Below are 26,846 nucleotides of genomic sequence, written 5' to 3' on the forward strand. Positions count from 1 at the left end.
GCACAACATGAGGCACATGGCCACATGTGTCAGTAACAAAACTCTCCTCCCCTCCTTGATGGGACAGAAAACTAAAGGCATCATGAATTGGCCTCCAATCTTCCACCTTCGCCTACATGAGCCGATCACTGCCTCCCACTGAGCCGGGATGGAGGCAATGGGAGAACTCAGCTTTGGCTCTGACTGTACACATCCAGTACCAGAAGCAGGGCCTCGGGTTTTGCTGATAATTTATCTCACAGAAACTTGGTATTTTTGCCTTAAATGACATGCTTGAGTCCTTCTAATTTTAAGTTAATTTATTTAATACAATGTTGTGCACAAAAGAATGAATTCTATAAATTATGTATGAAAATGTTAATGTCTTTACAAAGTAATAATAAATCCAGAATATCGTATCTTTTCAAATCATGGTTTAAAAACCTGATCTTTTTTTTTTTCTTTTATGCTCACCGTTATTATTTTTGTAGCTGCAAGTCTTATCATATAGGATTTTTTTATTATTATTATTGATAGAAAATAGAAAGAGTAGCGACTATATGAAATCATGGGGAGAAAGAATTGTTTGTTTGGATTTTTATAAGCTTTGCTCATATTTCATCAGCGGGAGTTTCCTGTTTCTGCCCTCTCTCTTTAAACGGCAGCATAATGACTGACAGTCATTCATTGGTTTCACAAAAGAAGGACCTGTCTGGCTTTTCAAGCCTTGTCTTGAGCTGTTGATTAAATTCAGGCTCATGACAGCTAATAAAAATTTCTTATGACTAGGGACAGAGGACAGAATTTCTTCTGACCTGGAATCCATTAGAGGGTTGCTGAAGAGAGCATGTGAACCTAGTAAGTACTTCAGGAGTTAAGCTTTATCCAAATAACTGCTTTCTGATCAGTATGTTTCTTGTATTCGATTGAAGACAGAACCGAATAGTTTTTGATGACTATTATTTCTTTAAGAATTTGTATCTGCTCCTGGCTTATATGACCTATACTTTTTATTTAAATATGAATATAGTGGTTTAGCCTAGGGTTCAAGATTGCAAAGATCATACACTTTTATTCACAGTGCCCACGGTTGTTACCTATTCGCAAATTAATCCTACCTAAAGTGACTGCTCTCCTTATAGTATGGCGATGAGCAATTCACCTGCTCTTCTGTGGTCAGATCATAATAAATTGCTGATCTGTTGCATAGTAGAACATCTGAAGTACAGTAGTATTTCTGGATTCAGACCTGCAAGCCTTACTCAAGCAAAAATTCTACCGAATTCAGTAAGAATTTGTCTTGAGTCGGGAGCTCAGATTCAAATCCTTACTTCGTTGGGCATCTGTTTAAAGTGAGAATGGTAATATTCCAATTATTTCCTGAGGAAAGTTAGACTTAGCTGAATTTACCCACGTCACATTGACTATATAAGAGATAACGCACAAAGTACTGATGTAAAAAGGGAAGAAGGGATGTTTTTTTTTAAAGCACATAGGAAAGGAAAATTATCAGAAAAGAGGAGTAAGGAGGAAAAGAAATATAACAGCAAATGAACTGGGGGAGGGGGGGGGGAGGGAAGAGGGGGAAGTATAAAGACCTGAGGCTAAATTCATCCTTGGATGGCTTCACTGACTTCAATGAATTCTCTGCCCAACTGGGTGAAGTTCAGCCTTCGCTGAGATAACCAGGCTCAGTTCTGCTGACTGAGGAACTGAACCCACCTATTACCAGGAATGAACTTGCCTCTCTGGGCCAACTTTTGTCCTGACTCACATGTCATGCAATCCTTTTGGATTATTTACAGAATCATGAGGTTTGAATGAGATACAGGTCAGAAAAGAATTTGCCCCAGATACTTCTGCTTCACATTTTTAGTTTTTCAAAGTGTGTTAATCGACTTGATTCAAATGGATTACAACGTCACATAAAGTGCTGTCACTGTCTACAAAAATAACTGGGTTTTGAAACAAGAATTGTACCCTGCGGGGTCAGTGGAAGCATGTCATATTTCCCTGTTTGTTCACCTGGATGTGGCTGTACCCTGAGCTATGCACAGGACAATTCCAGACATACCCAACACCACCTGCTATTTGGAAGCATCTTTTTTTTTTACTTCTTTACAAGATAAAAGGCCAGTTTGGCAACAGGGTGAGGACATATGAAGGCCGTTTCCACTGACCCTGCAGGGGCGTTAGCCAGTACATTACAATGTTAACTGTAACTTCTTGACAAAGTTGAATCCATATTGTTGTTAATAAAAAATCATTTGGAAACTACCAACCAGGCTTTTGTGGTGGTTCTTTACATTCAAAAATCCACATCTTTTTGTGGCAAAATACCACGAAGGAAGTTTGCTGGTGTAAATAAGCGGTTTACAGCAGTTTACTGAAGTTCTGGAGGCAGCAGTTCAGGATTTACCGAGGCTGGGAAGCTGGCAACATGTAAGCAGCCCGCAGCAGCTGCCCTGCCCGCTGGACGAGGCCCTTGGAGCTGCATTGTGAGGGCTGGGAGCTGCAGCGTCCCTTCGTTGCCTGGCTCTTTCGGAAGATAAGGCTCCACAGGAGACCATACGCAGCGTAACCCAGCACTTATCAGCCCCGAAGGAGCATGAGACCCCACAGGCCCCAACGGTCGCGCAGCCACAGCGCCTGAGCGCCGTGAGGGCGAGGACTCAGCCCGGGCAGGAGCGGCCGTAGGCTCCCCTATCCGCGCTCCGTCCCAGAAGCCAGCCAATCGCTGCTTGGAAAGTCACTGGTGCTGGCCAATCACTGCGCTCACAACCTATAGGGCGGCAAGGCACGCTCCGCGCGTCGCCGTGGCTGTCGGTGAGTGGGCATGTCTGACTGGGAGGAAAGCGACGACGAGGCCGCGGGGGCGTCGAGGCCGTCGCCATCTTCCGCGGTTGCCGCCGTGCCCTTGTGGCAGCCGCCGGTCAGCCCTCGGCCGAGCTGCTTCCTGGCGGAGGGTGACTTGCGGCGAAGGGGTGCGGAGTGGCGGCAGGAGGCGGCAGAGAGCCTCGGTGAAGAGGAACGGGACTCCGGCGTGGGTGGCAGCCGGCGAGGGCGGGCAGCGCGATGGCGGCACCCGAGAGCCACCTCAGGCAGACCTCGGGAGGCCGGGGAGCCTCTCTGCTTCCTCATCAGCAGCGCCCTGGTCGGGGTTTTGATAGGTAACGGCAGCCGCATCCCCTGTTAGGATTTAGTTTGTGAAAGTGTGGCATGTGTTGCAGGTGTGACAGAAATTTCTCCTTGTGACAGGTCGGGGAGGAGCTAAAATAAAAGAAATTGAGGAATCTTCGGGTTCTAGGATACAGGTACTGTGTGTCCTTCAGGAATTGGGGGTCATAGAATCACAGAATGCTTTGGGTTAGAAAGGACTTTTAAGATCGTGTAGTTCCATCCCCTGCTATAGGCAGGGTCATCTCCCTCTAGACCAGATTGCTCAAAGCCCCATCCAGCCTAGACTTGCAGGGAACGTTTACTGGTTTTGGTTGCTTTTTTGTTTGTTTATTTGTTTGTTTTTCTGATTTTCTATGTTTCTTTTAAGAAGGGAATTAAAGGGCTTTTCCCAAGGAGAGAAATTCTGAAAAAAAAAAAAAAAAAAAAAAAAAAAAAAAAAAAAAAAAAAAAGGTTAAAGATTGTTTCCAGTGTATGTTTATATGTAAAGTTTGTCTGGTCTGTGTAGCATTAAATACCCTGTGGACTTTTATGAATGCAGGTTATTAAGGGAACCTCTGAAGCAGAAGTGAAGATTTTCGGCAGCGTTGCTGTGCAGAACAAAGCCAAGGTGCTGATTGATGAAACAGTTGTAAGCTGTGGACAAAGCAATTCCAGAGGTGGGACTGAGAAATTTAAGTAGTGTGTTATGGGAGGGGGTTGGAAAAAGACTATAGGACGTCTTTCTTCGTGTTGGTAGTTTGAAGTGGTTTTATCATCTTAGTGCTCTATCAAAATGAAATGACTGAGCTTGGTCTTAGAGCAGAAATATCCAGACATCCTGCTCTGTCAGCTGGTAATGGCTTCCCTCCTTCAGATAACAGACTTCCATGAATTTCTCTTCCCAGGTGTTTCCAATAAATGTCATATTATTTGCTTTCTCACGCTTTCAGTCTTACCATTTAAAAATCCAGGTATCACTTCTAGGATGGTTTTTAATGTCGTAACTTCATAATTACCAAGATAAGTTTGTACAAATGTGGACTATGAAGCAAACATACCAACCGCAGTAAGGGTGAATCCTTTTCACAAGGCGTTAACATTTAAGGTTTGATGTTGCACGTTATGCCTTACTTTACTGGGTTTCAGTGCATTATGTGGCTATGTAAGTAATGATCATTCATGAAGATGCTGGCATTTGATGTTTGGCTTGTTTAACTGAGCAGTAAGTCCTGAGGGAGAGGAACCACATCCATAGTTATTGCTCTGAGGCACTGATGAGGAAAAAGAATTAAGAATAGTGTTCCAAATATAGAATAAAGAATGGAGCAGCTGTGAGTGCAGGCTTTTAGATGTGCCCCAGAAGGTAGTCTGGAATGTTTTCTTCAAGAAGTCAGGGTTAAGTAATGCATCCTACATGTGTGTAACTGCTGTTTTCCCTTGTATTTCATTCTTCCCACTAACAAATGTGTTGCTGTTTGTATTTCCAGTATTAAAAACTCACTTCCGTGAGAAGCATTAACCTCATCAAAAAGGGGATGTAGAGTGTAACTTCACAGAAGCTTTATTTTGGTGATGCTGGATGCCTTAGAAATAAATCTTGTAGCTGTTGAAAATAAGGCTTCATTTGCTATCACCTGCCTGGCTCACTTCTTTACCAGCAGCCCCCTGCTCAGCAAGCAACTTGTGCAAATGTGGGAGAAGCATTCTGGAACCTGTTCCTGCTCTAACTAAAGATGATTAGATGCTTCCTTTCTTAGCAGAAGTGTGTTTGTGCAGGTTTTTCTGCTAACGCTTCAGGCTGAGAGCTAAGCAAGAACTCTTTTTAAGTGTTTTTATGTCTGTGTAAAATCACATAAGAGGTTTGCAATGCAAACTGAAAATAAGGTGTATGTTTGGGGAGAGGGAGGTTCTTCTCCCCAATGCTTCCAATAGATCCATCAGGCAGCAGCTTCGATACTTACTCCACAGGAAAATCCTTGGATGTTAACAATCCTGAAAATACCACAAAGAAACCCGTGATCAACTGGGCCTCTCTTCGAGAAAACAGAGCTAAATATGAGGCAATGAAGTGGGCAGGTTAGTTCCAAACTTTTGATTGTATGGTATTCTTCCATAGTATAGATCTCTTGTATGTGTTAGCATTCTTAATTTTTGCTTTGAGGCTACGGGATCTTTCGGTGTCCAAATCAGTTAAGCACATTCATGAAGGGAGCATGTCTGCATTTCTTAGAATGGTTGTGGAGGGTACCAGTCACTGTGATGAGTCTGCAGTTACTAGATTAATGTGCTTTTTACTTCAGCCTTTGAAAACGGTGTGGTTTTGTAGCACTGTAGTGACTGTAGCAGAAATGTGAGTGTTATTAAAATACTGTACTAGATCATAGAATCGCCAAGATTGGAAAAGACCTAAAAGATCATCCAGTTCAACCGAATATTAGATATATTAGCAGATATTATTTTAGTGCAGGTGTTTTAAGTTTTTCTCAGAGTTTTCAGCTTTTATTCAAACTGCTGTGGCCTACCCATGTTTTTTGACTAGCTCTCTAGTACTAGGCATAGACTATTTGGATTTGAGATTTCCACCTTAAGCTTTAAAAGGCTTAACCTGAATGTCCATAGTTTCTTACTGACTCCGTTTCCTGTGATTGTTTAAGACCTGCCTCCAATTGAGAAAAACTTCTATAAAGAATCATCAAGGACTGCATCCATGTCACCGGAAGAGGTGGAACTGTGGCGGTAAGATCATTTCTGTAGGGAATTGTGTGCTTGGCACAAATGACTGGTAGCATAACAAAACCCATATGGTGGGTGATGAAATACTGAGACAGGTATTAATGTTAGCATCTAGTGATAACCCAGCTCTTCTTAGGGGCTCTCTCTTTGGAATTAAACAGCTTTCATTACTTTTCTTTTTGCATGGTTAGTTATTTTTTGTCTTTTACCTTTTTACACTTAGGGGCCTGACACTGTTTCCTTAGCAGTGTTGCTGTTCTAGATAGTCAAGAGCAGCAGCACATTGTTTTGTGAGTTCTGAACTTGCATTGAGCCATAGTAGCACTTCTATTTTCTAATATGCTTATGCACAGGAATGTTTTTCACCTTACGCATTAGTTTTAGGGGGAGAATAAAAGATTCTGGAAAAATCTATTTCTGTGAAGATGAAGATGAGAAGTTGAATTACTCCTTCTTTTCCCAGCCTTCCCACAGCTTGAAGTAAAACTATTTGCAGAATTCAGTCTGCTGAACAGAAGAGGACGGGGTTGAAGATAAAATCCCAATCCATATTAACACCTCCAAACTCAATTTTCATAAAGCTTTTGTGACTGTTTTTAAGCATCTTTTTTTCTAACATGTTTCATCTTTATTTCCTAGAACATCAGTGAAGCTGTTCCAGAAGTATTTGGGGAAGGTTTTAGCCAGGATATAGGGTTCCAACAAAGAAGTTCCCAAAAGCCATCTTTGCATATAAGAACTTGTAGCAACTCTTTAAACTTTATGATAGAGTATGACTGAAGTCTGATATGACAGTGCTGCAGTCCTTGTTAATAGCCACATACGATTTCAAGTTGTTCATACTTAAGTGAGAATTAACTATGAGAATAATTCATAGGCTGAGTCCTACAGGAGCATTTCTTCAGTGAGAGTTATTTGAAGGTTAAAGGAATAGTTAGAAATTTCATAGGAGAACCTAATTATTATTATTTTTTTAATTAGTTGTTAATCCGGGGGGGGGGGGAGAGGGAAGAAACACAAAAAGCCATGTCAAAAGGTGCAGTCTTTCGTGTTAGCTTCGCTTCTTCAGATAGATTTTAAAGCTAATGTGATACTTCAATTCTATACAGGAAAGAAAATAACAATATAATTTGTGATGACTTAAAAGAAGGTGAAAAGCGCTGCATTCCCAATCCTGTTTGTGAATTTGAAGATGTGTTTGAGCAATATCCTGATATTATGGCTAACATAAGGAAAATTGGTTTTCAGAAACCTACACCAATTCAGGTACTTCTTCCATTTTGATGACTCTTTAACTGAAGCTTAGGAGAAAAACGCATCTAAGTATTCATTGTTTTATGTTAGTCCCAGGCATGGCCAATCATACTACAAGGAATTGATCTTATTGGCATAGCACAGACTGGTACCGGGAAGACATTAGCTTACTTAATGCCTGGATTCATTCATTTGGCTTCACAACCAATGTAAGGACTGTTCACGTATTTGAGTTGTTTAGATGTGGATACTTCCTCTTCTGAAATAATGGTTTTCTAGTGGGAAAAAAAATAATAATAATTGTAATAAACCTGATGGAAAACGTATGGACTTGTAACATAAATCCCTTTATGTTGTAGTGAAGTATGTAGTAGTGTATTGCAAAAGTCTAAAGGAGCATAGAAGTGTTCTGTTATCAGATGTGACACATGTTGTGTAGCCTCTTATACTCCCATTCTTAAGATATTTTATTGCAGACCCAAAGATGAGCGTGGAGGGCCAGGAATGTTAGTCCTCGCTCCCACCAGAGAACTGGCACTTCAAGTAGAGGCAGAGTGCTTGAAGTACACATACAAAGGGTTTAAAAGGTAATTTCCCTTCTCACTTGTGTAAGCTGCATTTTCTACCATTTGCGGCCTAATTTCTCTCCTGAAACTGCATTTGTTAAGGAGAAAGGGTGCTAAAAGTGTTAATGTTTCCTCAGTTACTGTGATACCTGCTTGACTGCCCTCATGGTGAAAATCTTATCTTTATGGTTGTGTCTTCTGCGTTGCAATTGCATTACCTCGCATACTTCTCATATGGACAGCTGAGTAGAGTCTGCTGTTTTCTCTTTGCCATGTTCTTAGTTAGTTTTATACAACAGTAAGATCTTCCCAAACCTTGCCAACCCCAGACTAAATTCCTAACTTCTCACATCATGCATTCCAGCCTCTTGACTGTTCTGGTAGCTGCTGGCTGCACTTGTGTTAGTCTGGACAGATCTGGTAACTGAGGAGGGGATATGAAAACTGGAAATGCTGGTATTTGGTACTTGCGAGACCACACCTCAAACAAAGGAGAATAGTGAATTCTCTTGAACTGTTCCTGCCTGTGTTCTCTATAATACACAGTTGTTTTTCTTTACTCTGAGATTATGCTGCTGAATAACATTCAGTTTCTTTCCCACACAAGTCTTTTCTACAAAGATATCTTCTTCCATGTGGGCCGTGATCCATGAGGTTATTCTGTCCCCATCTTTGCTTTTGTTAGACTGCATGAGATTGCTGTCAGACCATGTCTCCTGCCTTTTGTGGTCCTTCTTAAATAACTGCCCTGCCCTCTAGTGTATTAACTGCTTCCTTAATTGGTGTCATCCACAGCTCTGCTAAGAGTGCGGGTGTCTCTTTGAGCTGTTAAATAGGCATTGCTGTATTTTGAAACCTATTTCTAGGATTCTCTGATAGCTTTGTATAGCAGCCTTATTAAATGCAGAATCATGCATGCTGCTTCCTTCCCAAACATAAATTTTGCAGAATTTGTAAAGTTTGTGTGTTAGCCTAAAATCTTCTTGGATGTGCTGATTGATGTAATGGTAAAACAAGTGACTTACAAATGTGCTGCTTAGAAAATGATGTATCCTTTCTTAATATTCATTTTTGGCGTGAATGTCTTCAGATCAGGTGGAGCTTAATAGCCAACTTTCCTTCCTTTTATTACTTTACTGCAATTTCAGCATGAAGCTGCTGCTGTGCTTTTGAGGGGGGTTCGTTTGTTGTTAAGCCTGTTCTGTCACTCTTAACTGTTGTCTTCCTTTTGATATAATAAGATTACACTTCTTAAAATGAAGTAACTTTGTGGTATTTAAGAAAGATAAACTTCAGCTGAACCTTAACATTCTTCTGTTAATCATTGTTTGTTTTTTTTTCCAGTATCTGCATATATGGTGGTGGGGACCGAAAAGCACAGATAAATGTGGTGACCAAAGGTGTGGATATTGTTATTGCTACTCCTGGGAGACTGAATGATCTTCAAATGAACAACTTTGTAAACTTGAAGAGCATAACATACTTGGCAAGTAGCTGATGTGGAAAAATAATGCACCAGCTGGGAAATGGTGACTTAGTGTGAACTCAAGGTTTAATTTACTGTTCTTTAAACAGTCTGAATCTCAACTGAAACACTGGGATTGTTATCAGGGAGATAGTTTGTGCTTACTGTGTAGAAGACAAGGGATATTCCTTGCAGGAAAGAAATAAGGCTTCTAGAACAGTAAGCATTTCAAAGTTGATGAATTATTATCTCATGCTAATAATCTATTTCATTTCAAAGTCAGTTTTGTGAAGATCAGTTACCAATAGATGAAATGCCTTTCTTGAGTTGGCTTTTCCTCTTCTTTTAAAGGCTGCTAATGACTCGAGTTCTTAGTAGATGAACCAGTTAGGTACCTGACAGTTTGGGTGATCGACTTCATGTCTATGGCAAAACAGCCATACAGATACCATTAACAGATTCATATGCTTTCATTTCATTCTTTCTTTTGCTGGACACTTGATTCAATTAGTATTTTATAAAGGATTTCCATATGCTTGCATTATTTCTATGTATACTTAATTGTTGATTTGTTACCTAGTCTGATGGTTTGGCCTGCTTTTCTTCCTTTATCTGCCCCCCAGTTCCCATGTGCTAAATACTTTACTATGCTTTAGCAAATGAGCTCCAATTCTTGCTAATGTTGGTGAGCTCCCTTGCAGAGCCAGTGGTGATGTAGCACTATGAGATATTTTGCCATCTGCAAATCATACTACTGTTAGAGCCTATAGGTGAGTAGTCTAAGGTAGAAAACACACAATTGGTAAGCAGGAAAAGGCAGGGCCTGAAAACTTGCTTCCTTGGTACTATAGAAACTTCGGTAACCTTCTGGCAAGGTGAAGTGCAGCCATGCTACAAGCACACACTGCTTTACAAAGCAAACTGCATGTGTGACTAAAATCAGATGCTTTGGTACATGCAGGATGAGATCACTAAAAAGAATTAGCTATAAAATTGAAAAATATGACCTAAAACGTGAGTAAAACTTCATTGTTATACCTCGAGCAATTACACGTTTTCAGCAGACTGAAATTTATGTAAGGACTATGTTTTGAAAACTGGTTAATATCTTTTGCCTCAGACTTCATGGATGTGCTCTGATTCTTCCAGTCCTATATGAAACCACTATTTATTTTGTAACTGCTGCCATAAACTTTTTTCTTTGTAGCTTTTTGTGCTTCTATGTAGAAGATATTTTCTATTTCTATAGCTTCTTTGTTGATTCTTAGCCAGCTAGTAATTTAACCTTGCACCTTATTTTAGAGAGGAAAGAGGGTTATCGATTTTTAAAGTTAACACCGTGGATATAGAACACTTCATTAAAGAGCTTTATTTACGATTTGCATTTCAAGATATTGATGAGGCTTGTGAATTGTCCCCAAGTGCAGAGTGGTGTTGTTATTATGCAGTTGTTTTGCAGAGGATTTCCAGGGGAGAGAACCCACCCAAGAGAGTGTGTTATAGCTACAGCTCTTATCTGTTTTCTCTGTTTTGGTGAGGAAATCTGTTGGGCTTTTGTTTTGTTATTTAAAGAACCAACCCAGAAGTACCCATAGTTAGAGATGGTTAATTCTAGTTGAATATATGTTATACACAAGGTAAGCTGGAAGCATCAGGGATTTTGTCATCTTGCCTGACAGAGCCATCAAATTAGTTGCAGTCTTGAGTCAGTTTTTTAGTAATCCAGTCAGGTAGGCTGCTGTTTTTCCATGATTTCTGAAGAAGCACTGGGAAATTGGTTATATACATCCTTTTGATTGTTTACACTGCATATGTCATTTCAAGATTGCGTTCTGTCTTGCTGTGTTCAGGATAAATCAGTATTCATTTGTCAGTAATTTGAGTGGATGTTTTCTAATGTAAGGACGTTGGAGCTGTGTGTGAATAATTGGGAAGTGACTGGGGAAAGCATATACTAGGAAGGATAGGCTAAACCATAAACTAGGATGTAAGTAGATGGGAGCAATATTTTCATTCTTTAATTATTAAAAATAATATATAAAAACATCAATCTTACCCATAACTAATTTAATTAAAGAAAATAATTTTCGTGTGAGGGAAAAAGTGGCCTGCAAGAACTGCTTGCCAAAAGAAATAGTTGAAATGGTATTAGCAAACAAGTATGTATGTATAGATAACAAGAAGTCTAAGATGTCCTCAGCTGAGGATAAGGGTTCGTTCCCAGTAGTCACAGTAAAAACTTTCAGCTCCCCTGCTCTCTCCCACAGTGAAATAAGTTTGAGCTTGGAGAATGTTGGTATCCTAGCATGAGCCAAAAGGTAACGGTCGGTCTTTTCTCCTAGTTCATATAAGGGTCTAAGTTGGTACATTTCAAAAAACTTCCCATTGAAAGTATATTGTGCAGGGGTCCCATATTATGAGTGTTTTAGAAAACAAACCAACAAAAAGTTCAGGTATGCTCCTTTGTTGCCTTTATGTTCTCAGAGATCATATGGTTTTTTCTTGTTCTGTCTGCAAATGTTCTGCTAAATGAACAAGTCCAAAAGAAACTGGAGAGGTATAACAAAGTGAACAGGTTTTGCCATAAATTAGGAAATGGCTTCTGAAATACAGTTACCATTTAAGTGATCTGCTGTGAAATGTCTTGCTGAAACCCTTACCTGATAAATAGATGCAAACCCCTTGTTCTAAGCAGGTTTTAGATGAGGCTGACAAAATGCTGGATATGGGATTTGAACCTCAGATAATGAAGATCTTAATAGATGTGCGGCCAGACAGACAAACTGTTATGACGAGGTATGTAAATCTAGTAGCACTCCATGCTTAAGGTTATTGAGCAAGTAATTAATGAAACACATACTGTTTTACTAAAAACTTTTGTTAGCATGCAAGGGAATTGCTTCAGGTTTATTTTTTTTCTTATCTATGTCTAGTTGGTGCTGGTGAATCTTTTTTCCTCCTTTTCTGCTATTTTACATCAACCATAGAAATGATTGTATTCCATCCAAAAAGGAAGGCAGCCTGGGAATGGTGTGAGGAGTATTTTGGGTCAGAGTTACTGTTTCAGAGAAGAGGACAGTCTTCAAGTTTTTTGAATTGAAAACTCTCGAGTTATTAAACAGTGTATAGTTTCCATTAGAAAGACTACATAACTGTTACTCCTGATTTTAATCTGGAATGTTGCCTTGCAAGCAGGAGTTCTGTTTACATTAGTAAGCCTCTTAAAATGGCATCTAGATGTTGAAAGAGCTCGTTTCTGTTACTCTCTACTCAAGTATTTCACTGGCATGTAAGACAGAAGAAGAAAAAGAAGCGTGATTTATAGATCTTGCGCTGTGTTCTCATCAATCTTCTCTTCCCATGTAGTGCTACTTGGCCTGATGGTGTTCGTCGCCTAGCAAAATCCTATTTGCGAAATCCCATGATCGTCTATGTTGGCACTCTCGACTTAGCAGTAAGTTCTGTTGTTGTTTTGAAGTACCTGCAGTTTGACAAGGGAATTTTTACCTGGAATTATATGTAAGTAAATGCAGATGACTTCAAAATTAGTCTGGAGTTTCAAAAAAATCCCATGTTATTCTTTGTAAGGCTTCACAAGTTTAGAAAGAACTTAAACTCTTATGCTTCTGTAACAAGATCTTGAAGTCCTAGATTTTCAGTAGATGATACAAGCATCAAGTATCGGTCAAATACTTGACTCAAATACTCAGATACTTCCCTCTGAAGGACTTCTTTGTCACGTGTGCAGATCCTTATCTGGGTCTGTCTTTTACCTGTGTATTTCTCAGAGAGAATGGAAGCTCCATGCTAAACTTTTGGAGGTCACTTGTCTAGGTCAGGAACATGTGGTACTGCAAGAACTGTCTTCTGAAGTCCAAAGCTCTTAATGTGCAGATGTAGCTGTCTTAATTGTGCAGTCAAATGTGGTTGGCTTAAGCAGTGACAGAATTTACAGAAATGTTAGTGGTTCCAAGGTCTCCTCCATCCTGGCATAGAGATTGCTTTAGGTTTGCCTTTTAAATTATGGAGTTTTCAGTATTACTTTCTTAGTCATAGGGAGTGAATAAATTTGATATCTGGTACACTTTCAGATGGAAGTAAGGGAAAATGTACTTTTCCTTTGTTATGCTGGAAACTGTGCTTTTGTCAATGGAAAACGCATCAACAAGAGAGGACTGCAGTTTGACATAATAGCTATTGCAGCTCTCGTCCAGTGCTTTCATCTCTTATGGAGCCTCATTCAATTGAAGAGGTGACTTCTGAAGGGAGGGAAGGGTTTCCATGTGGAAGGAGAACTGTTCTACTTGGTAGATTCTTCAGCTCTTGCTGTAAGGTTATGATGCAGGGCCACAAGAAAGCCTAGGCCTTTGTACCACTTAAATAGAATCACAGAATATTCCAAGTTGGAAGAGATTGCTGAGCCCAACTCCTGGCTCCACAAAACACCACACAAAGTTCAAACCTTATGTCTGAAAGTATTGTCTAAATGCTGCTTGAATGCCTGCAGCTTGAGGTTGTGATGGCTACCCTGGGGAGCCTGTCCCAGTGCCTGACCATCCTCTGGTGAAGATCCACTTCCTATTATCCGATCTTAAACTCCCTTGGTGCAGCTTCTTGTATTTCTCTTGCATGTAGTGTACTCAGCCATTTTGTGGTAACCTTCAAATATAAGGTTTTATTAAAAAGCTGGTGTTCAAAGAATTGGGCAGAACTAATCATTGCAAGTAGCTGGCAAAACCTTCTTTAAAAGCTTCTCCTTTCAAATAAGACAGCAGTTGCTCCAACTTGCTCTAAATAGGCATAAGATACACTCCAGTTGTTTTTTCATTTCTTTTAATTGAACTACTGTACTCTGTTCTAAACCAGTGTTAAGAATCTCTATCAATATGTGATTGAATAAACTGCTAAAGGATAAAATTAATTACTCTCCTAAAGCAACTGGAAAGCAACAAATCTGCCTCATTTGAAGTCCTAATTGACATACATTCTAGTTGTGAATGAGTGGATAAATAAAAATAGTATTCAAAGCTATTTCTAAACATCATCCTTTCTGATGTTTAACAGGCAGTAAATACAGTAGAACAGAAAGTTATTGTTATCAGTGAAGAAGAAAAGAAAGCTTTCATGGAAGACTTCATTGACTCTATGACGCCAAAGGATAAGGTCATCGTTTTTGTTGGAAAGAAGTCTACGTATGTAATTATTTCCTAGTATCATATCTGTGTGTTTTTCTGTTTGTTTTTTAACCAGAGGGATTCTTCAGAGAGAAATTAACAAATCTAACAGTTCTTGTCAGTGGTGTGCGGGTAGTTCTTGTTTTTCCTGCAGACCATTTGACTAGGAGTTCGCATTCTTTTTAACACTGATAGTGGTGGTGAGAAGCCTCAATTTTAACGTATTTGGAACAGATGTTTAAAATTCTTAAGGACACCTTAATGTAAATTCATGGAATCACACAGAATGGTCCGGGTTGAAAGGGACCTCAAGGATCATGAAGCTCCAACCCCCCTACCCCCACCCTGGTGGCAGGGCCACCAACCTCCCCATGTAATACTAGACCAGGCTGCCCAGGGCCCCATCCAACCTGGCCTTGAACACCTCCAGGGACTGGGCATCCACAACATCTCTGGGCAGTTTTTGCTGTTCAGTAGCATGTGAAGCTGATGTGTACAGGACCCAGTGGCAGGAGTGTCAGTGTATTGCTACCATACCTGAGCCTCTCCAGTGAATGATGCAGGGTCCTTTTTTCCCTCCTTCATGCAAAGAAGTGGAGGGGGAAAAAAAATTTAGTTTGATCTCCTCTAGTTTCTTGAAGAGCTGGAACTAATTTTGCTGTACCAAGTATGTTACTGCTTTTTTTCCTCTGAATAAGTCTAAGTTATTACCTAAAAGTTCTCTTGAACCATCAGCATGGGAAGCTGCTCCTGCTTCTAGCTGATGAATTCTGTTGCTTTGACTGTTTAGTGCATGGGTAAGCATTGACAGATGTCCAGAAGTGCCTCAGACTTTTCTCTAGAACAATAACAGTGAACAGAGGCTTCTTTTGTGAAGTATGAAGTAGTTTGGAGATATGTTACGGCTGAAAAAGGGGAAAAAAAATTGTAAGAAAGCATTTAGTTTGTTAAGACACGTCCTTTTGGAGAGAAGACTGAGTGATCCGGCACTAAAAAGAAGTGCAGTTGCAAATACTGTATTTTAGCAATGTAAATTCAGGGGAATACTTTTATATATTACAACTGTGGTGTGTTTTTTGTCTATGGAAAAGCTCTTCCTTGCAGTAAGTACAGAGTGAGGCTTTTTTTACTACTTCATGTCTTTCTTTGTCTGTGTAAGACACATTCATCTTAGTTAGTGACATCTTCCCTGCTTTAACAAAGTAACTGTGATTTCCTGGTTGGGACTTTCTTGATGCATAGGTGCCTGTCTTTGCTTTCCAGATTCACTGTTTTCATCAAAGGTCTTTTCTGATAAGAAAGACATAGAAGGGCTTGAAATAGAAGTGTATAAAGAAATAACAGTTGGGAACATTCTGTTCTTGTTTCCATGTTGTTTTATAGAAGGTATTACCTGATCGAAGTAGGGTCGTATTGCTGGCACATTCTTTCTGTTCTGTTATCTTTTCTGAACTATTGTTTTATTTCATGTTAGGGCTGATGATGTAGCAAGTGATCTTGGTGTACGAGGAGTTCCAGTGCAGTCTCTTCATGGTGACAGAGAGCAGTGTGATCGAGAACAGGCTTTAGATGACTTCAAGAAAGGTGGGTTTGTACCTAAACTTGGGCTAAACAAACCAGTGCTGTTAAGGCTTCTCATATGCAGAACCTTTTCTATAGTATTGTGTCCCTTTGTTACCATAGAAATGATTAGAGCTCTGCATGATTGCGTTTACTTTGTTAATCTGACAAACATACGCAAAAGAAACAGCAAGCAAAAAATGATTGCTCTTAAAGGAAAAAAAATGGAATGACTAAGAGTTAAGACTTAATTTACTTCTGAATTTTATGGGGAATATTCGGTATTGTGTTAGCCTGAAGAACTGTAAACTGAAGCATCAAACGGCGGTGTTCTCAATGAAGCAGTTCTCCTCTTGATGATGCCAGTAGGATTATACTTAAAGGTTATGTGGTCGCTTGATAATAGAACTAAGAATAGTGGCATGATAAGGATGCAGGATGAAAAAATAGTTCCTGAAGCTTCTGGGCTTTTTTTTATGGATTTTTTTTTTTTTTTTAATCTGCTGGACATATTTCTTGGTTTTGTTTTTCCTTGTGAAATAGCAAAATGATGTTTGGGATACCACCTAATATTGGAAGCAAGACAGTGCAGAAAGTATATATTTCCTCTATGTGTCTAATGGGTGCATTATACACTGGGAAATCAGTGGGGTAGTTTGTGTTTTCTGCATATTCCATAAAATCACATTCTCTTTTGATTGTCCTTAATTTAGGTAAAGTCAGAATCCTGGTAGCTACTGACTTAGCATCCCGTGGCCTTGATGTGCACGATATTACTCATGTTTTTAACTTTGACTTCCCTCGCAACATTGAGGAATACGTTCACAGAGTAGGTCGTACTGGAAGAGCAGGGTAAGTTTTCACAATCAAATAGTAATGTGTTATTGATTAACATCAGTATTTGGTGCATTTTATAAGTGTTTCTGTTGTCAAACTCTGGAGTTACAAGTGATAGACAATGGGAGAGCGAGGCTTCAAGACGTGCCAAAGTATGCTTTTATGTTTTGAAATGCAGTTAAATTTAAGGCAAACAAGGTTTCTGGTTTTCTGTTTCTTTAAAGTCGTTGGGAATTAAGGATGTCTGAAAGCTGATTGTAGCGTTGGAGAGACTGACAGCTCAGAACACCTTTTGTACAGATATCCTTGTTTGTGTGTCTTCATGAGCTGTTGAGTTTAGTTTCCTAGAAAGCCCACTGGAGAAAAGAAAGGGGAGAGGCTGGAAAGGAACCCTTAGGAATCTGCAGGGTGTTTTGGTGTAGTTTGACATTAGGAGTTCTAATGCTACATCCCCAGAGTGACACAAATGTGATAGTTTTCCCTGCATGTATGTATGTGCGTGTGCTTGTTTTAATTGTGATATTAACACCTCTTCATTATTAAATGTGTCGTCTTTGTGCTACATTTATTGCCTCTATCCCTAAATTAGTTCTGCCTTTGCCCCAATTTAGCTAAGTAGCTATACTCTGCCCTTATAAGAAGTAGCTTTGTCATGCGCCAAGTAAATGCTCTAGCCAGACGTATGAAAGTCCATAAATGCCGCCTGTAGTCAAATCTATTACTATTGAAGTCAGTGGGGAGAACCTAGCAGCACAGATACCCATTATTACAAAGATCAACCTTTATTCCATTTCTTGTCCAGACGTACTGGGAAGGCAGTAACGCTTGTCACTAAGAAAGACTGGAAGGCTGCATCTGAGCTGATTGATATTCTGCAGAGAGCAAAACAAGTAAGAAAAAAATAATTGTGTTGCCCATGGTGTGAGCCCACTTAGTCTTTTGCTTGTACCCAGAGTTCAGGTCCTGACTTAAGTTGGGAATGTGGAAAGGAGGGAGGATTTAATGAATGTGAATTTAATTGTATTTATGCAGGACCAGGAGAATTGTTACTGTGGGTGTTCACGCCAGCTTTAATCACCTAACACTTTGTCACCTAACAAGTCCTTAGTGCTGCACATTTTTCTGTTTGGTTTTGATTGGTTTTGTTTTTCTTCTGGGGAAAGAAACCAACAAGGTAAACCAAGAAGCAATACTTTGAAACCACTTAGATAGGAATTAGAAGTGTTTTGTTCTGTACTCTGAGTCAACTGCTGGCCTTCCATGCTTCTCCTGCTGCGGACTCTGAAGTTCCCAGTTTGTTCTTTAATGTGGTAGTATAACTAGGAGCAGGTCTTGGAGTTCAGGGGAGAAAAGACCATCTCTGAATCCCTACTTTCAGGACTAATTGTTATAGCATTACTTACCTCCTGCACCAGGCTTTTTGTTGCAGCTGCATCCCTCACCTTCTTCAAGCATTGCCAGCTTCAAGGATATCTGAGTTGAGTTAGGAGTATCTAAATGTTCAGTTTCAGAGCAGTCCACAGGGGCAGTAAGCAGTCAAATACCATGCTCAGATTTGCTGGAGGAGCTTGCTTTTGCTCAGGATGTTGATTACTGACTGGACATCTTCCACCTGCTGTATGGCTACTTGCTACTGCAGGTTGTGTAAGCGGTCTGTATTCATTCGTTAGCACGGAAAGATGCATTTTTAGATTAAATAAGGTGTTTTAATTAGTTATATGTTGCCATTAGATATGGTGATGCTGGCATATATAGATAAGCTGAACATCCAGGCACACTGTGCTGATTATTTTTCAGTATACTCTCATGTGGAAAATAAAATAAAAAATTCTTATGCATTTCCACACTAAAGCAAATCCAAAAAATAGTGGCAGAAGTCATAGAAAATAACAGCACTGTGGTTTGGGAGCAGACAAATAAGTTACATATTTGTGTAAAAACCCAAGTCAAAAAGTTTTTGGAATTACTTAAAACTGAGCGTGGATTTGTGTTGCTTTCTTATCAGGTAGTTCCCGATGAGCTTATTTCAATGGCAGAAAGATACAAACAACACCAAATCAGGAAAGAAATGGAAAAGGATATGCTAAGACCACAGAGAAAGTTCCCGAAGTGACTGATCCCTTGAAATTACTAGAACAAAGTAAGTGATTATAGGTGATGTTAGCATCTACGGGCTTGGATTTAGAAGCCTATTCTCTTAGTGGATTATTTTCTGCATCTGTTCCATTTAAATAAAAGGTGTTTTTTTAAATGCCATAGGGAAGGAAAGGTGATTATACAGCAACAAACCTTGTTTTGTGCTTTGACACTATTTTAGCTTTAACCTAAGGACAGTTCATGTCACAGGTATTTATTGTGTGATAAGAGTAACTTCTAAAGACATTCTATATGGAATAAAAACGAATATTATGGATTTCTTTAATTGTATGCAATACTAATGTATAAGGATGTAATTTTTTTTCTTACAGAGAACTGAATAACTGAATGTCAGCAACGTTTGTGTTACTTCAATATACTGCACTTTCACGCTGATGTGCCACATCCACCAGTGGCGTGCCAAAGTATTCCACTGGATCACTTAGTTCCATAACAATAACACCCCTGAACGGTGTGTTTCTTCCTTAAGGCAAAGAGGTGTTTACAGAGTCATAAAGAGCATCTTGGAGGAAAAAAAAAGACATTAGGATGTCAGCTTTCTGTCTGATAAAGTTCATTCACACTTTACACGTGAGTTTCAGGTTCTGTCACATGTGCTGTTACAGGTAATTAGAATCTTTAGAAGTTGTATTTGAGGCGACTATACAAATGACGTTTGATCTGAACTTGTGTTTCCTTGTGTCACGTGAATAAGCGAAAATATAATAAACTGAATCTAAGTGAGATGAGAATGTTTTTGTAAGGTCATTCTCAAACAGCTCTTCTGTCCTCCCCATTTCTTTTCTTGTTTGTAAGTGAGATGAAATCCAGTCTTTATTTAAGTTGGTAGGTATTTTGCCTTCAAAAGAAATACAAAAGCAGGGTAAAAATACAGACTTTGCATGGCTTCTTTTAAAAACAATTGTAAAAATAATAGAGCAAAGCAGCTCTAAAGTGCTGTGTATTTATTATCCTCACAGCGTTAGTATCAGGAAGTGTTACAGTCCTTTCCTAACATGTATCAACGTAAGAAAACATGAGCCGAGTTCTATCCAATTCTGAGAATGTCGATCAAGCTGCATTTTGGATTTGATAGCCTTTTAACAGGAAGGCTATAGTCTTTGATAATGGATTGAAAAGGTGCATTTCCTTCCATGCAGATGTTCATTGGTACAGTAACTTTTGAATGTTGGTTAATTATCACTTCTCTTGCCAATTGCAGTGAAAAGGCTCATTTCCAAAGCGATTTTGAAGACTTGGAAAAGATCGGTTACTTCAGGAATTTAATATGGCTTTTCTTTTTTCCTCCCCTAATTTGCAATTGATGACTGCAAATTCTTACATATGTTCATAGTATGATTTGAAGATAGTTTGAAGGTGATGGCTGCAATTGCATAGGAAACACAAATATTGTCACAATCCAGAAACAGAGAGCTTTGGGGACTAGCTGGCCAGTAAGTGTATAGAGATTGCAACAGCGGGTTTGAAGGATTCTATGGTACACATGGACATACAGTTGTTGTTTACTGAAGATTCCTGTTTATTACAGAACACAAATCACTATGATTGGTATGGCAAGTATGTATGTATAAAAGCTGTTACAGTTATTACCAGGAAATGAGTTTGTGTATTTTTATGTACCAAATACTAAAGATGCCCATTAATAGCAGCAACTAGAAGTAAAAAGGCAATTTGAGGTAGGATACAGTACACAGCAGCAGAAGTGATCTGGGAATTATTAATCTCATCTTTAACATTAACTATTATGACAGTGAAAATAATGATTGATTGTAAACTTAGCAAGACTAAAACAACAAGCAGACATGATGCATTATACTTACATACCTTAATCTGTCATATGTATATCACTGCTAACACAGAACAATCCAGGTTGAAAAGGCCTTTTCTCAGGAGCCTGTCCACAGAGGTCTTTTCAACCTGGATTTTTTTCTACGCTGTTCCAGGATCTGACTGCCTCTGGTGCAGATGTTGTCCCTGACCCTCAGCTGCCCCTCACCTGACACAGCTCCATGTGGTTCCCTCGGGCCCTGTTGCTGTCACACAGAACAGAGCTCAGTGCTGCCATCCGCTCCCTGTGAGGTCTCCTCTCACCTCCTCTGCTCTGTGCTGAGCATATGCAGGGACCTCAGCTTCTCCTTTCTGATGCACCAGTTGGCCCTTTTGGCTGCAAGGATGCAATGCTGACTTAGATTCAACTTCCTGTCAGCCAAAACCCCCAGATCTTTTTCTCTGGGTCTGCTTTCCATACTGCTGTTCCCCAGTCATTACCACATCCCATGTGCAGAATCCTGCACTTGCTGTTGTTGAACTTTGTGCAGCTGATGATTGCTCAGCTCTCCAGTTTGTCAGAATTTCTGTACGGTGTCTCTGCTCCAAGGGAGTCAACAGCTCCTCCTACTTCAGTATGCCTAATAGGCATTTGAGTCCTCTATCCACATCATTTATAGAAACATTGAACTGGTCCCCGTTACAAAAGACTGATGCTTTCTTAACTGCAGCCACCTTGCAGGTAGTTGTAGAGACCAAGAGGATCTTCACATTTTGATTTTCAGCCCCTTCATCAACTTCATTGCTCTTCTCTGCACACACTTGAGCAGCTCAATTTCTTGTAGAATATATATATTTTTTTATATATATATATGTGGTATGGACATTTATATACATACAGGCGTATATAAACAGGTATACATGCGTACATGTATATATATGCATACCAATGGTATCTTCAGGATGGCACTGGTATGAGGTATTCAGCCATGCTTCAAGGTTGTCTGTTCCTTGGCCCTGTTAGAAGGCCAAAGGCCAAGTTCCCAGGCCTGGTTCTCTTGCTGAATTTTCATGTTGGCAGATGCCTTTTCTTCTGTTTTAACCCTTGTTCCATGTCAGAACTTTTCTCATTGGAGTCAGGTTACGTTCGTAACTGTTCCAATCAAACGTTAATTCAAATGTCCCAGTTCCTTAAAGGAATACAGTTAAACAACATAACTGAAATATGCAGTTTTCTGTCAGTGTTCTTGATTTGGTTTTGTTTCTCTGTAGTAATAAACTACTGAGAAATGATATAAAGTGCTAAACGTATGTTTTAAAATATACAGATCTACTTTGTTTTCAGATAGTTACTGTAAACACTTCTGTTTTTACTACACCTGGTGAAATATTGGGAATCCATTGTTCAACTGATAGTTTATTTGTCTTGAAAGGAAGCCATTGCTTGCTTTATCATCCAGGCTGAGCAAGTTGTACTGGGGAATGAAAAAGTGTGGCAGCTGAGAATCTTGCAGACAACGCAGAAAATACTCCAGGTATCTCTGAAAACAGTGTTCCAGGTCTTCATACTGCCAGTCTGTGTCACTTGGCCAAGTGACGCATGAATGGAAGAAGGCCGTTTTGACGTGATACGAACAGAATTTTTCCAGTTCTTTTGCATGTTTCATTTTAAGTCGCTCTAGGAGATACTTCAGGAGTTTGAGACAATCTTTCCTGTTAAATGAGAGTTAATTTCGTACCTTTAGGAGTCGGATCTAAACGCGTATTTTAGATACTTATATATATGTTATGAGTAAAGCAATTACATTTACTTTAATATAAGAATGTTTTCAGTAAAGCTTTGAATCAAACCTGAAAGTAAGTAGAGCAAAAAGGGGGATATTCCTAGAAGCATTGCATGTGAAGGCAGAGTAGCAGTGAAAGATTTCTACTGTGAAAAACAGTTCTGGTGTATGAACCGCTTCCACTGGTGGCCACCACGGCACAGGAATACAAGGTGTTGATCAGCACTGTGCCTGCACAATACGGTCTCCTCCTGCAGGTGCTACCAGTATAACGTGAACTTGGAACACCACTTAAGATGAAAGCCATCCTTTGGGCTTGGTTTTATACCAAAGGCACTACCAGTGCCTTTCTGTGGCACTCTGAGATGAAGAGGTGTAGTTCAGTACATGGCTAGGCAAGGACGTAGCATAGCTCATACTACTCATAAAGCAAAGACAAAGAATGATGCATTAATACCCTTGTGGCTTTCTTGATTCTGTACAGGGCAAAATCAAGTAAACCAAAAAGTGGGTTTGCTATAAAGTAGGTTCCGTACTTGATGAGGTTTTGGTTTTATTCTTCAAAGAAATATGGAACCAACCGTTATTAGAGTGAAGAATCACATTTATTGATCCTGATCCCATTCAGTTCTTTTCTCACCATCATTTAATAAAAAATGGCCTTGCCACAAAGTGTAATTTGCTTATGAAGCTGTGTCAACAGACTTTGGAGCTAGTATTTCTAAAGATGACTGATTTGGGGAAAGATTATTTGGCAAGGAGCATCTGTTTGCTTTGACAGGCAAATCTGGAGCATAAACCTGCAAAGTAATTTGTTACTTCTTGAGTAAACGCAAGTCAGATGTGTTCAGTGAGCACGTGCAAGCTTGTACTACTCTGGAACAACAAAGCAAGAATTCGTGAATAAAAGCCATATTCTCACTCCCTGTTGTAAACAATTACTGACCAAATCTTAAATGTTAAACTGAAACAGTGCTGGACAAACTAGCTTAAAGCAAAACATTCAGACAAGATACCAACCTACAACACTTCACTCCATTGGATTCACAGCACGTCTTTGTGTTGCCGTGGTCTTTCAGCATGTCCTTCTCGACATGCGAGAAAGAGAGTCGCCAGGTGTTTCCTAAAGGGGTGAGTACAAAATAGTTACAGAGCAGTAAATATCGGTGACTGTAAATAGGAAAAAGAAAAATTAAAGCTCTTAATTCATTAATTACTAAAATTAGTCAGTTCCTTCTTAATTGCTCAATCACTCCATACAGACAAGATTGGAGTATTATAGTTACAGGTAACTACATAGGCTTGGCTGGATGCTTTCATTATATTCTCAACATCAGCTTCTTTACATAAATTAGACCGTGTCCCTGCCTTTTTTGCTTTGATTACTATTTTCACTTGGACAGAGAGCCCAGTAGAGCAGTGGTGGTATATCTGGCACTGGTGAGATTGGTTTGCTAACTAATAAATACACCAGGTTGCCAAGAACCATTTTTGGCTAAAAAGACCCAATTCTCTTCATACAGTGCCAAGCTGGAATGTTTCGGCAAATAATGCAGGCATGGTGAGAGTGCTCTGGGAAAAATAAACAGCAAACAATAGCAGTCGTCCTGCAGCCATACCAAAGTTCAATGAGGAAATAAACTACCTTAAGTAGTTTACTTCCTGCGTAAGTACAAAACATATGTAGAACAAGTGCCATTTTCAGGGATTTCTGTGTATTTTTACACACCCCCTTTAATTTTTTTCCTTACAAAGGAGCGGATGTTGCTGTTAAGTACGGCACTAGTACAGGAAACATTACATGTTCATCTGTCTGATAGATCTGAAACAGTGCTGGTTACTGTACTGTCTGTAGCGCAGTTATCAGCCTTAGATTTCAGCACAGGACAAGCTCTGTTACCAGGCTGGTGCTTTAAAGAGGGCTTTCAGTGATTATCTGGATGTACGCAGGATAATGTAGAGATCCATACCTTGAAGGCGGAACACCGAACAGAACCTAGATACCCTTTTTATGGCATTTATCAAGTTGTATCAAGTGACCAAGTTGCAGAGAAAGTAATTAATTATTAAGCTTATTAGCTGTATTTGAAGTACCTCTTAGGAGCTTTTCTTTTTTGTTTTGCTTGGCCACTAAGTAAATCGGTTTATATCTGAAATCTCTCCTGACTTTACTTCCTAGCCAGCGTTTTATGTTGAGGCCGTCCTGTGTGCTGGGAGGCCAGCTCTGCTGAACTTCCAAAGCCAGGATGATGTCCACTGATATTTCTGCTGTAGGCTTTTTGATCTGTAGAGTTATTGCAGGGCTTCCAGGCTTTTTCCTTTTCACGGTTACTTCCTCATCTAGTAACAAAAAAGAAAGTAATCTTTTTTTTTTTGGAGGTTATTAAGATGTTCACTGAATAGGAATTCGTAATCGGTCAGAATCCTCGAGCATTTCATCCTGTAGGATTGGTGAAATTGAATATAGGTTATTTTTAATAAAGCATTAAGGAGGCCAGCTGAGGCCTCCCTCTACAAAAGAAGAGAAGCTCTTCTCGACCTGAAGCATTAGCATGATTTCTCTATTTATTTTTAATATTGTGACTACTTGAGATGTCTTCTGTAGCCACCGTAGTGCTGTCTAATGAATGGGAACGACGAGGGAACGTCAGATGACTGTGGAAAACGTTTAGAGATTTGTCCACAACTTGGCCGAAGGCTTATGAGGAAAAAGAGCACTTTAAAAGGCAATACGTTTTATGGGTAGCTATGAAGTACCATTCGGTAATGCATTATCTGACTCAAGCAATGTAATTCCTTTTGCTGCTCTGGTGCATTTGTGGTGATTTTTAGAATAAGTGCTCGAGATCACAGGCACAGAGAGGGTTTCACTTCCAGTTATGATGCCCCGAGGGATAACTGACTGAGGAGAAAGATACATATTGCCTATGTGGAATGCAGTTGCATTATTCATGTGCCTGATTGTGCAGTACTTACTTTTAATGTGTTTTACTTCCTCTTTAATAATTCGCCTTAGTTCTTGCAGCATTTTAATAGCTGATAATTTTCCATCTTCATCTAGAAACTTATGCAAATACTTCTCTTTTGGATTTCTTTTGAACGTTAGATAATAATAGGCTCCAGTGTCGTCACACTCATCTAGCTGCACCCTTGTGACAGGCATTACAAGCATGATATCAAACTCATTTGGTTCAGATATCTGCAAAGGACAAGAATACAAGCATCACCTTAGGTTGTATTGCCTTTCACCTAAATCTGAAGCTTTATCTACAACTGCCTGGATGTACTTTCCACATCTGGAGTGAAACATTACCTTATTTCTGATGGCTTTGTATTACCAGACTGATGCACATTCATGTGGAGAAGAGCAGTTTACTGACACCGCTCCCCCGGTGGTCACACGTCCAAGCTGCTGAAGGTCAAGCAGCCATTGACCACCACCTCCTGGGTACAGCATCACAACCAGTCCATGGTCCAGCGAGCAGTCATGGATGTATCACAGAATCCTTGCAGTTGGAAGGGACCCTGAAAGGCCATCTCGTCCAACTGCCCTGCACTGAACAGGGACACCTACGGCTAGAGCAGGTTGCCCAGGGCCTGGCCTTGAAAGTCTCCAGGGATGGGGCATTCACCACATCCCCGAACAACCTGTGCCGCTGCCTCGCCACCCCCCTGTGACAGACCTTTTTCCATATATTCAACTCAAATCCTACCCCCTTTAAGAGCAAGGTTTAATTAAACCCTTTATCCCTCGTGCAACCACTGTAGCCCCCGCTAAAGGGCCCGTCCCGTTCTTTCCTATAGAAAAAGCTATAGCTCCCCTTCTCCGGGCCGCACGGCCGCAGTCCGCCCGCCTCCGCCCCAGGCTGCACCCAGCCCCGCGCGCACCTTGACGTGCTCGTAGTAGCTGCCGGCTCCCAGCTTCGTGATGGAGCTGAAGCTGCCGTCCCTTCCTTTGACGGCGTCGATCAGGTGGGACACGACTTCGTTCACCGCGTTCGACGCGTCCGACACGTCCTGCCGGCCCAGGCTGAGCTGCGACAGCACCTCCCGCAGCCGCAGCCCGCCCGGCGCTCTGCTCCGCGCCGAGAGGGTTCGAGGGACCGGGGGCTTTCCGCCCTGCGCCGGCCGGCGCGGCACGACCGCGGGGGAAGCCTCGTCCGTCGGATGCTCGTCGGCCGAGTCACCCCGCGCGGTCGAGCCGCGTCGGGCGGCGGCGCCCCCGCCCCGTGAGGCGCGAGGCTGGGCCGCCCTCTGCCTCCGCTGCCCTCTGCCCGCCGCGGTCTCCTCCATGAGCCTCACGCACCCACGCGGAAGCGAGCGCGATTAGGCGGGAAGAGCGAGTTCCTCTTCCAGGCGGCGCCGCAGCTCTCGGGGAACCGAACCTCCCGCCGGCAGCCGGGCCGAGCC

At 40.6% G+C, this 26,846-nt stretch overlaps 2 protein-coding genes across 3 annotated transcripts; one reads left to right on the top strand and one right to left on the bottom strand.

The window, feature by feature from the left end:
• The first annotated feature begins 2,618 nt into the window (after positions 1-2,618).
• Positions 2,619-19,577, top strand: DDX43 (DEAD-box helicase 43). Of its 2 annotated transcripts, XM_072332836.1 has the most exons (17): positions 2,619-3,149; positions 3,238-3,293; positions 3,699-3,816; positions 5,108-5,215; positions 5,794-5,875; positions 6,982-7,138; positions 7,217-7,335; positions 7,603-7,713; positions 9,037-9,178; positions 11,853-11,953; positions 12,524-12,611; positions 14,222-14,349; positions 15,806-15,915; positions 16,605-16,743; positions 17,531-17,618; positions 18,734-18,868; positions 19,197-19,577. In XM_072332836.1, exons 1-16 carry the CDS (start codon positions 2,816-2,818, stop codon positions 18,839-18,841), a joined length of 1,989 nt encoding a protein of 662 aa, XP_072188937.1. In that variant the 5' UTR covers positions 2,619-2,815; the 3' UTR covers positions 18,842-18,868; positions 19,197-19,577. The 2 variants fall into 2 exon arrangements, 1 of the variants encoding a protein (XP_072188937.1); XR_011903124.1 differs by lacking the exon at positions 19,197-19,577 and having other exon boundaries at positions 16,706-16,743; positions 18,734-18,863.
• An 825-nt stretch (positions 19,578-20,402) lies between these two features.
• CGAS (cyclic GMP-AMP synthase) lies at positions 20,403-26,828 on the bottom strand. The gene is made up of 5 exons (XM_072333010.1): positions 26,325-26,828; positions 25,413-25,635; positions 24,531-24,776; positions 23,457-23,559; positions 20,403-22,365 (listed from the first exon to the last, which is right to left on the bottom strand). Exons 1-5 carry the CDS (start codon positions 26,727-26,729, stop codon positions 22,026-22,028), a joined length of 1,317 nt encoding a protein of 438 aa, XP_072189111.1. The 5' UTR covers positions 26,730-26,828; the 3' UTR covers positions 20,403-22,025.
• Positions 26,829-26,846: the final 18 nt, after the last annotated feature.

This window comes from Excalfactoria chinensis, chromosome 3, assembly GCF_039878825.1.
Source record: "Excalfactoria chinensis isolate bCotChi1 chromosome 3, bCotChi1.hap2, whole genome shotgun sequence".
NCBI classification, from domain to species: domain Eukaryota; kingdom Metazoa; phylum Chordata; class Aves; order Galliformes; family Phasianidae; genus Excalfactoria; species Excalfactoria chinensis.